At 48.6% G+C, this 13,986-nt stretch overlaps 3 protein-coding genes across 14 annotated transcripts in view; 2 read left to right on the forward strand and 1 right to left on the reverse strand.

Annotated features, from left to right (window-relative positions):
- Nucleotides 1-1,144: 1,144 nt before the first annotated feature.
- On the forward strand, nucleotides 1,145-8,325 carry LOC142502667 (receptor-type tyrosine-protein phosphatase V-like). 5 transcript variants are annotated; one of them, XR_012803819.1, is made up of 12 exons: nucleotides 1,146-1,293; nucleotides 1,562-1,599; nucleotides 1,867-1,960; nucleotides 2,274-2,364; nucleotides 3,960-4,051; nucleotides 4,228-4,362; nucleotides 4,715-4,831; nucleotides 4,984-5,144; nucleotides 5,518-5,653; nucleotides 6,524-6,598; nucleotides 6,797-6,958; nucleotides 7,922-8,325. XR_012803819.1 is itself a non-coding variant. In XM_075613937.1 (11 exons), the coding sequence occupies exons 2-11, from the start codon at nucleotides 1,589-1,591 to the stop codon at nucleotides 7,923-7,925; spliced, it is 909 nt and encodes a 302-aa protein (XP_075470052.1). In that variant the 5' UTR covers nucleotides 1,146-1,293; nucleotides 1,562-1,588; the 3' UTR covers nucleotides 7,926-8,325. The 5 variants fall into 5 exon arrangements, 4 of the variants coding, with proteins under 4 accessions (XP_075470054.1, XP_075470052.1, XP_075470055.1 ...); XM_075613937.1 differs by lacking the exon at nucleotides 6,524-6,598 and having other exon boundaries at nucleotides 6,891-6,958; XM_075613940.1 differs by lacking the exon at nucleotides 6,524-6,598 and having other exon boundaries at nucleotides 1,148-1,293; nucleotides 3,975-4,051; nucleotides 6,891-6,958.
- UBE2T (ubiquitin conjugating enzyme E2 T) lies at nucleotides 8,284-13,605 on the reverse strand. 7 transcript variants are annotated; one of them, XM_075613954.1, is made up of 7 exons: nucleotides 13,520-13,605; nucleotides 12,637-12,769; nucleotides 12,307-12,376; nucleotides 11,785-11,890; nucleotides 11,367-11,465; nucleotides 10,334-10,417; nucleotides 8,287-9,177 (listed from the first exon to the last, which is right to left on the reverse strand). In XM_075613954.1, exons 2-7 carry the CDS (start codon nucleotides 12,743-12,745, stop codon nucleotides 9,058-9,060), a joined length of 588 nt encoding a protein of 195 aa, XP_075470069.1. In that variant the 5' UTR covers nucleotides 12,746-12,769; nucleotides 13,520-13,605; the 3' UTR covers nucleotides 8,287-9,057. The 7 variants fall into 7 exon arrangements, with proteins under 7 accessions (XP_075470071.1, XP_075470069.1, XP_075470065.1 ...); XM_075613950.1 differs by having other exon boundaries at nucleotides 13,431-13,592; XM_075613951.1 differs by having other exon boundaries at nucleotides 13,307-13,592.
- PPP1R12B (protein phosphatase 1 regulatory subunit 12B) overlaps nucleotides 13,508-13,986 on the forward strand; it is a 35,340-nt gene continuing 34,861 nt past the window's right edge. Inside the window, exon 1 of one of the 2 annotated variants that reach the window (XM_075613945.1) lies at nucleotides 13,508-13,526. The gene's annotated coding sequence lies outside the window, so the exon portion shown is untranslated. Of the gene's footprint in view, nucleotides 13,527-13,638; nucleotides 13,684-13,986 lie in introns of those variants that run through there. The other variant, XM_075613942.1, reaches the window with a different exon arrangement.

Consider the following 13,986-nt stretch of genomic DNA (forward strand, 5'->3'; position numbering starts at 1 on the left):
TAACCTGTGTATTACCAGGAAGAATGATTTATAATAAATCTGTCAAAATTAGTTGCATAGTTCTAAGTCTGATTGAAGCTCTTATTAACCTGTACATTACCAGGAAAAGCACTCTGTATTAAATGTGTCACAATCAAACTGCAAGCACACATTTAAATGGTTAAAAGCTCACTCCATTGCATCTCCCACTCTCAGGGGAACTTGCTTGCTTGCAGTTTGGTTGTGACAAATTTAATACAGAGTGCTTTTCCTGGTAATGTACAGTTTAATAAAAGCTTCAATCAGACTTAGAACTATGCAACTAATTTTGACATATTTATTATAAATCATTCTTCCTGGTAATGCACAGGTTATTAAGAATTTATATTAGTGTTAGGTACCCTTGAGATGTGGTCTGCTGTGTAGTGGCTCAGGGGCTTTCAACACTTTGGCCAAAATGTTAAACTAAAAGACAATTTTATTCAAAAGATATCTATACATATATATTTAGGCACTGTACCGTGTATAAGTTTCACTGGATGTGCACTGAGCTGTCTGTGTTTCATGTTCTGTCTCTACTTTTAAAGATATATTGCCATGCTCAGTAGCACTCCTCTGTGACACTTATATGCTTATATTTATGTTGTGGTTATTTTGGGGGTTCAATATGAGCTTGTAGGTGTCCTGTATGCGGGCGATACATAAACAGATAATCCAAGAGGGAGCTGTTGAGAGGAGTGATGGGCGGAGAGTTTGGGATGGTGCCCATCTGACTAGACACCTGATACAGGTACCAGTGCAGCCCTGAGCTCTTCTACATTAACCCTTTAAACAAAACAGGAGCAGCACAGGCAGCAATAATTCCAGCATCCCCCTCACACATATACTGCGACACCATAACGTGTATAAACCACATGTACAGCACTGGCAGTGGCCATGCCAGCCTCCCCCTCACACACAGTGCTACTCCGTGACAAGTATACACACCACAGGTACAGCACGGGCAGCAGTGCCAGCCTTCCCTGCACACTAATACACCATGACTTATATACACAGCACAGGTACAGCGCAGGCAGTGTCACTGCCAGCCTCCCTCTCACACAAAAGCACAAGGGGTTAATTTGTGACGTTTCAGAAAAGCCCCGGGGGTATTTACAGGGAACTGAAGAAGATTTTCCAGTTGTTGCGAGAAAGGTGAAAAGGGATTATTAGGAGCAGGCGTAGAGGCCCTAAAAGACGACCCCACCCTAAAAAGGGACGAACAGAGCTCCACTCTTCCTGTTTGTAAAAATCACAGAAACATCCGGAGCCTGTGTAAGTCCAAAATATTATTATGTTAGATACGGTGTAGGATAAAACAGTCTTTGTGTTACAGGATAATTATAGTGTTATGTAGGTTGTGTTGCTGTAATATGGGATGTAACTATGTACTGTAATATGAGAAATGCCCTATGTTTTATGGTAAGATATATGGAAAGTTTTCCTTCTCGTGGGGAATTTGTTCTGTGGTATATGGGAAACATCATGTGCTCAGATTAATACAGTGCTGTTTCTACATAATTATTCTTTCTTTTTACTTCAGTGAAGGGACTGGCAGCTGATCCTACATATGGCATTAAGGTCAGAAGAAACCACATACAGAGACCTGCAGTACCATAACCCACAACGTATAGTACACAGCAGTGCTAACCCATCTTTTGAGTGCTTTATTGCCCCTGTAAGATTTTAATGCAGTGACCTCGCTTCTTAGTGCCCTATTGCCCCTGTGACCTATTGCAGTAACCAAGCTCCCGAGTGCCTTATTGCCTCAGCAGTTCCTGAGGGCTCTGCACTGAGGGGATTAATCCCCCCCCTAAAAAAAAATGTTTAACCTGTTTCCTCTGATAGGAAATTCCACCGCCCGATCTCAGTCTCCAGTTTCCGTCAAACGTTTGAGCAGAAACAAAGCAACAAAAACAGTGGATTCTTACAGGAGTTTGAGGTGAGAGACAAGGATGTGTGACACGTCTGTCCCTCCCACCACAGGGTGACACAGTAACACTCAAAAGGGTGCAGTGTGACATAGAGTCTGTCCCTCCCACATGTGACATGGGGTCTGTTCCTCCCACCATAGGGTGACACAGTGACACAGACAAAAGGATATGTGGAACATGGTCTATTCCTCCCACCGCAGGGTGACACATACAAAAGGGTGTTGTGGAAAATGTAGTCTGTACCTCCCACCGCAGGGTGATACAGTGACACAGAGGGGACCTATGGGACATGGAGTTTCAGTTAACCTCTGACCTCCGCAGGAGCTAAAGGATGTTGGAAATGATCAACCAAAAGTGGAGGCAGAACTACTGGCCAACAGAGCGAAGAATCGGTACCCACACATCCTACCCTGTGAGTGAGATACTGGTCATCATTTTATAGTACGGCATGTTGATTAACTGTGTATAGATACTCATAATCGGAATACAGCGCATTGTGTTTATTATCAATGTATACATACTCATCATCATTATACAGCATGGCATGTTCATTGCCAATATATACACGAGAAGGTATTGGTAATAGAGGAAGCACACCGGAGACTTTGGTTGAGCCCCCTCCCCCCCATCTTCCCTGCCCCGGTGATGGCGCCCCCCCCCTCCCTACCTTACAGCTGCGTCAAATAACGCTCGGGGCCACGTGACCCGCGGTATCATTTGACGAGTGTGACGTCACGTCACATGGCCCAGCGGTGTCATTGGCCATCGTTGCCATGGCGACACGTCACAGTGCCTGAATCCCGGCAAGTATAGCGTTGCAGGGGCCTCACGCGATCCGCCGGCATTAAATTAAATGCCATGGGGAAGCGCGCGGGGCCCCTGCAACGGCCGGCACCCCCCCAGCAAAATCTCCCGCCCCCTCTGGGTTGCCTTAATACAGCAGAAGTTAATTTAACGCAACCAAAGGCTCCTGTGTGCTTCCTCTATTACCAATACCTTCTCATGTCCACGTGGATCCAGGTTTGAGACGCCGGGATCAACAGAGGGTGAGCACCAAGGAGGAAAATATTGTTAACTTTTTTTTCTTTAAAGCAACGGTGTGCCATTTTTTCACACCCACTTTTCCAATATAGACACAATCATTATAGAGCTGCGTGTTCATTATCAGTATATAGATACATTTTATTACAAATTATATTTATTAAAAATATTATTATACTGTAGTGCGGCGTGTTAGTGTATAGATCCTCAGTATCATTATCAGTGTATATATCATCAGTATCATTATCAGTGTATAGATCCTCAGTATCATTATCAGTGTATAGATCCTCAGTATCATTATCAGTTTATAGATCCTCAGTATCATTATCAGTGTATATATCATCAGTATCATTATCAGTGTATAGATCCTCAGTATCATTATCAGTGTATAGATCCTCAGTATCATTATCAGCGTGTATAGATCCCCAGTATCATTATCAGTGGGTATAGATCCTCAGTATCATTATCAGTGTATAGATCCCCAGTATCATTATCAGTGGGTATAGATCCTCAGTATCATTATCAGCGTGTACATTATCAGTGTATAGATCCTCAGTATCATTATCAGTGTATAGATCCTCAGTATCATTATCAGTGTATAGATCCTCAGTATCATTATCAGTGTATAGATCCCCAGTATCATTATCAGCGTGTATAGATCCTCAGTATCATTATCAGTGTATAGATCCCCAGTATCATTATCAGTGTATAGATCCCCAGTATCATTATCAGCGTGTATAGATCCTCAGTATCATTATCAGTGTATAGATCCCCAGTATCATTATCAGTGTATAGATCCCCAGTATCATTATCAGCGTGTATAGATCCTCAGTATCATTATCAGTGTATAGATCCCCAGTATCATTATCAGCGGGTACATTATCAGTGTATAGATCCTCAGTATCATTATCAGTGTATACTCAGAATTATTATTCAGTGCAACGTGTTCATTATCACTATGTGCAGTGTCTCTTCTCTCAGATGATCACTCTCGGGTGATGCTGACAGTCACAGACGGAGACCCGAATTCTGGATACATCAACGCAAATTACATTCCAGTAAAAAAATCTCCCCTTCCCTTTGTATGCAACACAAAGTCACCCTACTGTGGGGGGGGGGGGGGGGGGGGGAAGGGGGGGGAGAGGAGGGTAAGAGGGGGGAAGGTGGGGACCTTCATCCTGCAGTGGGAGGGACAGATTCCATGGGTCCTTCTGTCTGTCACTCTGTCCCGCAGGGTTTCCGCGGTGACAGGGAGTACATTGCGTCACAGGCCCCGACACCATCGTCACTCCTGGATTTTTGGCGCATGATCTGGGAGCAGCAAGTGAAGATCATTGTGATGCTGACAGTGTGCGAGGAGCACGGGGAGGTGTGTGTTGCGCATATGACATTATCACCTTGACTGGGGTCATCAACTCTTCTGATTTGAAATCATTAATTGAACATAGAGTGCCATCACCTTTGTTGATGAGGCATTTAATGATGCCATTGTCTGTTGACAACGTCATCATACCTATTCTAACGAGATCGCCACCGACGTCTGTGTAATCTTTTCTACTTTTGATGTCATCTCTTTCTAGCATGATGTCACTGCACTGTACATTTCCTGCCCTCTCTGTATCAGTGATCTCATGATCACCCTGCCTACGATGTCATATATTCATGTGCCCCCCTCTGCCTCTGATGTTATTAATGTTGTACACATACCCCTCACCCTGCAGATCCTGTGTGATCAATACTGGCCCTTAGACTCCGCTTCCTACGGACCACTGACCGTGCGCTGTGTCTCAGAGCTACCCTCTAACCACTGGACCATGCGGCACTTCACACTACACCATGTGAGGACCCAGATGCTGCGCGAGCCTGTAAAGGAGTGTGTGGGATTAGTTCAGGATGCTGTATATGCAGAGACTGTTGTTATTAGTTGAAAATGCTGTGTGCGCAGACGATGCTGTGATTAGTACAGGATGCAGTGCGTTCTCCCTTCCAGGTCGGGACCCCCCAGGTCAGAGCCGTCTCCCAGCTGCATTACACGGCCTGGCCTGACCGCGGTATCCCACACTCCCCAATGTCCCTGGTCACCTTCGTGGAGCTGGTGAGGGAGCAGGTGGAGGCTGCAAAGGATTATGGTCCCATGGTGGTGCACTGCAGGTGAGGGGACACCTGTGTGTAATATACACACACTTCCTAAACCCACCCTCTGTCAGTGCAGGATACATATTAATGTAAAAACATTTCACACTGACCCTTCGCTCCCTTCACAAGGACACTTCCATTTCTCTGCTCCCTCACACCGGCCTCTCTCTCCCCCTTTCATCACACTGACCCTTCGCTCCCTTCACAAGGACACTTCCATTTCTCTGCTCCCTCACACCGGCCTCTCTCTCCCCCTTTCATCACACTGACCCTTCGCTCCCTTCACAAGGACACTTCCATTTCTCTGCTCCCTCACACCGGCCTCTCTCCCCCCCTTTCCTCACACTGACCACTTTCTTTCCCCTCTCCTCACACTGACCCCTCTCAGTGCTGGTGTGGGGCGCAGTGGGACGCTCATTGCTCTGGACATGGCTCTGCAACAGTTGAGCGCTGTACGCTCTGTGGATATATTCAGCACTGTGCATGAGATGCGGCTCTGCCGGTACTTGATGCTGCAGACTGCGGTGAGTATGAAAGGTGCAGAGCACAGGATTGGGGAGGGGTGTGTGTGGGTTATGTGGAACAGACTGTACGTGTATACACACACACACACACACACACACACACACACACACACACACACACAAAAACATCTTCAAGATCGCGATTGTCATGGCACTGAAGGATGAACGCTGCAGGGAGTCTCATTGAGATGCATTGACCCCCTATAATGCAATCGTGGCAGACACTGTCCCCAGCACCGCAGACTTTTGCGCCATTTCAGTAGCCCCTCTTTGCACAATTTAGTTATGTCCTTCCGGAGATCCGGTCTCCAGAATTTAACACGGTACCCTAGGTAAGGTCTCACCAATGATCTACACGTGGCATCACCACGCCTCTCTTTCTGCTGCTAATACCTCTCCCTATACAACCAAACATCATGCTGGCTTTCCCCATTGCTTGCTTCTCTCCGGCTGAAATAATGAGTCCCAGGTACTTCCCTCTACAGTAGGTTACATTTTAATGCCATTAATCCTGTATCCTACCTGTGAATATGTTATCCAAGTGCATTATTTTACACTTCTTGCCAATAAATTGGAGTGGCCACCCTCTTGACGACAATCCACTGCATAATTATTCTGCATTTTATTCCCCCCTCCACCCCCCAGAGTGTCAACCTTGTTGCCAATCTTTGCGTTATCTGCAAAAATGCAGTTTTCCCTCCAGGACTGTTGTAGGGACCATGTGTTAGACACCCTCTTATCCCATTGACGAGAGAGGTGTGACTGACCGTAGTAACTTATTGTAATCCTTGCGTGCGACGTCCTTTGATCCCATCAGAGGAAGGTGTTGCTATTACCTAATGTGATGGGGTATGGGACGTTTCGCCGCAGGCACTCCGCTGTCGGGACATTTAGCCGCCGCCGATCAGTCGCCGTGATATTTAGCCGCCGGTCCATTTCACCAAGGTAATGTATAGCATAACCCCCTACCCTTACCCTAAAACCCCTAACTCCTTACCCTAACCTGTTAACTCCTTACTCTAAAACCCCTAACCCATCACCCTAACTAACTTTATCTCTTACCTAAAAAGCTTAACCTCAACCTATTAATCTAACCCTCTAAAGTTAACCCCTAATGCTAACGCTAATAATCACTTACCTTAGGGAAGAAACGGCCGGTGGCTGACTGTCCTTGGCGGCTGAACGGCAGCGGCGGAACGGCCCATTCTGCGCACTGAGGGTAGATTTTGGGTTGCAGGAGCAGTACATATTTGTGCATCGCTGCGTCCTTGAGAAAATACTACAGGAGAAGAAAACCCCCATATTGTAAGTAACAGAGCTAAGATTATGACCTATTATAGGCTAAATCAGTAAAATTCCGGACATTACTTAAATCCCAGCTCTCTGATTGGTTAGAATTCCGGGCATTATTCATTTAGTAATGCCCGGAATTTTGGGCAACTTGACAACTCACCTTTCAGAGATGCAAGGGGAGCGCGCCATCTCTTTTCCTCTTCTCTCACAGCACAGCAGCACATGCAGGCTCTCTCATAGCAGCACATGCAGGTTCTCTCTCGCAACAGCACATGCAGGCTCTCTCATAGCAGCACATGCAGGCTCTCTCACAGCAGCACATGCAGGCTCTCTCATAGCAGCACATGCAGGCTCTCTCGCAGCAGCACATGCAGGCTCTCTCGCAGCAGCACATGCAGGCTCTCTCTCACAGCAGCACATGCAGGCTCTCTCTCACAGCAGCACATGCAGGCTCTCTCTCGCAGCAGCACGTGCAGGCTCTCTCTCGCAGCAGCACGTGCAGACTCTCTCTCGCAGCAGCACATGCAGACTCTCACAGCAGCACATGCAGGCTCTCTCTCACAGCTGCTAGTGCTGTCAGAAGCTGGTGGGTTACTTGCAACAAAGTAATATTTCTTCCACCACTTGTACAGCTTCTGCTAAGGTAATTTTTATGTTTTAGTTTGTAGTTAAAATCACTGTCCCCCAACTTCTCTTCCCATTCTCCCCTTCATCCACCTCTCCCCCCCCATCCCTTTCTCGCCTCAACACCTCCTCCTACCTCTCCCCCCCCACTCCCTCTTCCCCCTAACCACTCTCTCCCCACCCCTCACCTCTTTCTCCCCACCCACCCTCACTTACCTTTTCCCCTCACCTCTCTTCCCCCCCCTCACCTCTCCCTCACCTCTCTCCCCCCCCCCTCCTCTGCAACGTGTTCATTATCAGTATATCCAAATACTCAGCATCATTACATAATCGCAAAATGCTCATTATCAGGTGACCGGTTCATATGACTGCGCTGGAAGTCCAGTCACAGCGCAGAGCACCAGGTCACCGCAATGATCACACATCCCTGTCACCGAGAAAAGGGAAATAACCGGGCATCCCCAGCGGAGTTTGTGCTGTGTGACAGAGCCCTGGAGCCCATCCCAACACCAGCGGATACGCTCTTCACTGCATCGCTGTAGTCTATGCAGCAATCTCTCCTCTGTACACACCGCCCTGCAGCCTGAATTAGCAGGTCGCGTGCCACATGCTTCCTTTGCACCGGCCGCAGGTGTTACCAAGTAGTACTGGGAGCTTAAAGGGCTATATTGAGAAACTGTGAGAGATGACTGTGCACGCGTTCTCAGAGATAGCTGTGCAGCTGTCCTTGTTTTATAATAAATGTCCCTATTTTATTCATGTGCATAAATCAAAACGTAACAGCATCGTTAATATAAAACACAACGGTCAAACAAAATGAAGCTGGGAACCCTGCAGAGTAGTGCAAGTATGAAGATAGCAATGCTCTGCAGCTCCCCACCCCCACCATCGAAAGCAGTAAAGTGCCTGTAATTGGGAAAACATCCAGCTACTGTAATGGTCACTTGAGAGGCTGCCGTGTGGCAAGATTCCTTTGGGTCTGGCTTCTCCTGGAGCACCGGAGACCTGACAATATCACATTGTGAAAGGAGAACACACACATGCAGATGTGTGCACTCACACACAGACGGATGTGTGCACTCACACACAGACAGATGTGTGCACTCACACACAGACAGATGTGTGCACTCACACACAGACAGATGTGTGCACTCACACACAGACAGATGTGTGCACTCACACACAGACAGATGTGTGCACTCACACACAGACGGATGTGTGCACTCACACACAGACGGATGTGTGCACTCACACACAGACAGATGTGTGCACTCACACACAGACAGATGTGTGCACTCACACACAGACAGATGTGTGCACTCACACACAGACAGATGTGTGCACTCACACACAGACAGATGTGTGCACTCACACACAGACAGATGTGTGCACTCACACACAGACAGATGTGTGCACTCACACACAGACAGATGTGTGCACTCACACACAGACAGATGTGTGCACTCACACACAGACGCACTCCTGTGTCAGGGTCCCAGGCAGGATTTTTTGGGGTCTCCTGGGAGCTCTTCACTCTTGCGTTTGTGCGAGGTGCTGGATGTTCCCGCTGCAGGGGTCGCCTGTTCTTCAGAGCTGCCCACTGTGCCCTGTGAGGTGAGACCAGAGATGCACAGACAGAAGACATACGCTTATCGGTAACTCACAACTTATACGCAGCCTGGCACCTCAGGACTGTGTACCCTGTGTCAGCCCTAAAGGTGCCAGGCTCTGTATCCTGTGCGCCAGCCCTAAAGGTGCCAAGTTCTGTATCCCATGCGCCAGCCCTAAAGGTGCCAAGTTCTGTATCCCCTGCGCCAGCCCTAAAGGTGCCAAGTTCTGTATCCCCTGCGCCAGCCCTAAAGGTGCCAAGTTCTGTATCCCCTGCGCCAGTCCTAAAGGTGGCAGGCTGTGTATCCCCTGTGCCAGCCCTAAAGGTGCCCGGTTCTGTATCCCCTGTGCCAGCCCTAAAGGTGCCAGGGTCTGTATCCTCTGCGCAAGGACTAAAGGTGCCAGGTTTTGTATCCCCTGTGCCAGCCCTAAAGGTGCCAGGGTCTGTATCCTCTGCGCAAGCACTAAAGGTGCCAGGGTCTGTATCCCCTGTGCAAGCCCGAAAGGTGCCAGGTTCTGTATCCTCTGTGCCAGCCCTAAAGGTGCCAGGGTCTGTATCCCCTGTGTCAGCCCAAAAGGTGCCAGGCTCTGTATCCCCTGTGTCAGCCCTAAAGGTGCCAGGCTCTGTATACCCAGTGTCAGCCCTAAAGGTGCCAGGCTCTGTATGCCCTGTGTCAGCCCTAAAGGTGGCAGGCTCTGTATCCCCGGTGCCAGGCTCTGTATCCCCTGTGTCAGCCCTAAAGGTGCCAGGCTCTGTATCCCGTGCCAGACCTAAAGGTGGTAGGCTCTGTATTCCCTATGTCAGCCCTAAAGGTGCCAGGCTCTGTATCCCCTGTGCCAGCCCTAAAGGTGCCAGGCTCTGTATCCCCTGTGTCAGCCCTAAAGGTGCCAGGCTCTGTATCCCCTGTGCCAGCCCTAAAGGTGCCAGGCTCTGTATCCCGTGTCAGCCCTAAAGGTGCCAGGCTCTGTATCCCCTGTGTCAGCCCTAAAGGTGCTAGGCTCTGTATCCCCTGTGCCAGCCCTAAAGGTGCCAGGCTCTGTATCCCCTGTGCCAGCCCTGAAGGTGCCAGGCTCTGTATCCCCTGTGCCAGCCCTAAAGGTGCCAGGCTCTGTATCCCCTGCGCAAGCCGTAGAGGTGCCAGGATCTTTCCTCACCTGTGCCCTGGGCGTCGCATGCTTTTCTGTCCATCTCCTGGCATTGAGTAGGAACACGGTTTTGTTGTACTTAAACTCTGATGACTGAGAGAGGAAGAGTAATAGGAGAAAAAAAAGGGAGGGAAACAAACAAACAGTGTTACTGAAAAGTAAAAAAATAATAACCTACATGCATGTCAGAGATGGCTACACAGGGTGTTTTGTAGAGCACAACCGGAGCTACAGAAGTAAGAGACCTCCCACGGTCTCTGATCTCGTCACTACACTCTGCCGAGGATTGCGCAACCCGCCAGAGGACGCTGAATGAGATCAGAGACAGTGGGGGTGTCTCATATTTTCGTGTGCAGGACCGGCTGGAGACGCTGACCGCTACTAAACGGTATATGCCTGAAATGAACTAGTTTTGTGAATGTTCCTAAAGATGCTTTGCACTATGTATGTCCTCTTTGTATTCTGGGCACACAGAGAATATCACACACAATATACAAAGCATCCAGTCATACTGAAAGTGTGTTGTACTTTGAGGCAGATTGCACGTTTTTTCTTTTCTTTTTTGCTTTTAATTCAAACCCGGAGAGAATTTGCACTCCTGTTTGCTCTGAAAATAGTCTTTTGGGACCTCTTGGATAGTCCTAAGGAGCAGCGTTTCACGAAAGGTTGTATTGTATGAGAGATTTTATATATGCGTTTCAATGCACTTATTTTTTCACTACACAAGTCGTTGTAGTCGCCACACTTGTTTTCTTTTTCTAGTCACAGACTGTCACTGTAAAGACACAGGAGTTGGGAAATCATCATGTGGGATCTTTCTGAAGGGGCCTTATTGCATGAAGAAATTAAGAATGACACCTTGTCCTTTAGGCCATGCCCCCAGCGTTAGGTCCGGGGTCCATCATATGATGCACACACCTGTGTATCTCAGGTCTGTCCATGCTGCCTGCCCCAGTACCCAGTTATATACTTTGTGGTTTGCCCACCCAGCACCCTGGTCCCCCCGTAACCGCTGCCCTTTCTTCCCCGGGGCGGCACTCACAATGTCGGCCATAAGAGGGTCGTCAGGGTTGGGCTCACTCATTAGCAGCTGGATGGAGGTGAGGACTGTAGAGATGTTCAAAGCCGGTCTCCAAGCGCCCTGCGGGAGTCACATCTCAAACAACTCAGCCACCCAGTGAGATAGGTCACAGACAGGTGGGCAATACCGGTCACATACCAGACAGCTCAGTCACCCAGAAAGAAGGCACAAACATTGGGTTAGACACCACCACACAGCTCAGTCACCCAGAGAGGCAGGGTACAGACCGGCGAGCACAGTGGGTAACAGATCACACTCCCCCTCACAGCTTAGTCACATGCCGGATAGAGGTGACACAGAAAGAACCTTTGGCTCATGGAGTTTGGCCCTCCCCTCGCAGTGTGACACAGCGACATTGTTAGGGGGTTGTACCTCTCACCTTGGGAGGCATTTTCAGAATGTCCAGACAGATTCTCCCTTCGGAGTCAATGTTGGGGTGATAGATTGGGGTCAGGAAGCGAATCTTCGGGGGCTCAAAGGGATATCTGAAAAATACAGAACATACAGAGTGTGGTTCTAGAGGTGCCAGGCTGTGTCCCCTGTGCCAGTCCTCGAGGTGCCAAGCTTTGCATCCCTGTGCCAGCCCTAAAAGTGCCACCATACCTAAGCATACTAATACTGCATCCTCGTGGGTCTGTAAGGTGAACACCACCAAAATGAAAATAAGGTGTCCCGTGTAATACGACTAACACGCTGTGTAATACGACAGCAGAAACGTGTCACCTGTTTAGTATTTTTGGGCCCATTGCCCCTGTGAGGGTCACATGCTGTGACTGAGCGGGGTTTTCTTTGCCTGCTATACCTGCTGTGATATCCAATACATCCCTACAAGGGCCGCTCGTATAATGGATCACACGTTTGTCACCTCATCCAGTCCTAGAGGTGACAGACACTTCCGTACCTCTCTGGGACGACGATCTCCAGGGTGAAGATGCCGCCCTCATATGGAGACCCTGAGCCACCGACAACCTCTGAGAGACAGAGAGAGACAGAGGAACATTTTATACAGGACAGACTGTGCCACCATGTCACTCACCAGGCAAGAGAAAGACTTTCTGTGCCACGGTGTCACTCTGAATGCGGAGGGACAGTCTGTATCTGTCAACCTATAGGGGTATGACCTGTCTGTGTCACCCTATGGGGGTATGACCTGTCTGTGTCACCCTGCAGTGGGGTCAGTCACAGGATGGGCAACACGTGTGAAGTTGGCGACAGGGTGGGTGATACTCACGCGCCCGCAGATCATTCATTTGACTGTCATGCTGCCAGCAGGTGACCCCAGGGGGTGGCTCCACAGTAAGAAGCTGTAGTTCCCTTTTCAGACGCGATGCTCGCTGCATCTTCCTGCGGAGTAGGGCCGGTATCTGCATGTGTCACGGAAAATATGTTTGTTGTGATAGGAAAGGAAAAACAACCAATCACAGGGAGAGTGGGGCACACGCATCAATCATGTGATCACACGCATCAATCATGTGATCACACAGCACCCTATAAAATATGATGTAATACAGCACATACAAACCAATATGATGTCATACAGCACACATCCCACCTCAATATGTAATGGAGCACACCTCCTTAAATGATATCATACAAAACACACACCTACACGCACATGATGTCATACAGCACACAACCTCCATTCCTTATGTAATGCCATACAGAAAAACACATTCCCACAAATAATGTCATACAGAAAAACTAGTATGACATCAGGTCACAGAGTAGGTACACGTCAGCCCCTCATTTCACATGATGTCATATAGAAGGAATCGCCCCACACCTCACTATGATGTCATACAGAAGGGACAAGACCACACCCCAGAGACGTTACTCGTCTAAATTATGTCACCTCCTGGTCACTGCCCTAACATTATGTTAGCAATGAGCATCGGCAATACCGGGGTGAGAACTGTACTTCCAGCCTCCACCCCCCTTCTCTTGGACAGTTGGACGCGTCCTTTACGGGTCCTCCCACCGCTGGGACAGACAACTATGCGGAGTGGGGGAGTACAGGAAAGTTACCTGCCCGTGACGTCACGACTGACTGTAGAAAGAAGCGCGCTACGGCTTTGAAAACACGCTAAAAACTACGTGCCCGCGACTTAACCAACCAATAAAGTGAGGCTTGTAGTCCCCAGCGGCGGGGGATGCTCATTATTGGTTCCTGTTTCCCCAAAGGATTATGGGAGTTGTAGTTTGTTTCATGTCTGTGTCTCCAATAGTAAAGATGGCGTCGAGAAACTGGACCCTAAGTAAAGATGGAGATGCTCTCCCAGTTAAGTGACTGAGGGGAGGGGTGAAGGACAACTGCAGGGAGATGGGCCACAGTTGCTTTTGGGAGGCAATTTTTGATTGGAGGGGCAGTCTTTTATGTGCTATGATAATAGTTGAAGCCTATAGGGGGTATTAATCCCTGCCAACAATGCCAAATTGTGCAGGTAATGAGGGCAGATTGAAATGCGCCCCCCTCCAGCCGCTTCCAGGTACTGCTTCTCAATGTTGCTCCAACTAATTTCATCCTCCTATCTCGCTTTTAGTCGTCGTTCGTCTTGGTCTTTTGATATCCCTTGGAATCCAG

The sequence above is a fragment of the Ascaphus truei genome, chromosome 9 (assembly GCF_040206685.1).
Source record: "Ascaphus truei isolate aAscTru1 chromosome 9, aAscTru1.hap1, whole genome shotgun sequence".
Lineage (NCBI taxonomy): Eukaryota > Metazoa > Chordata > Amphibia > Anura > Ascaphidae > Ascaphus > Ascaphus truei.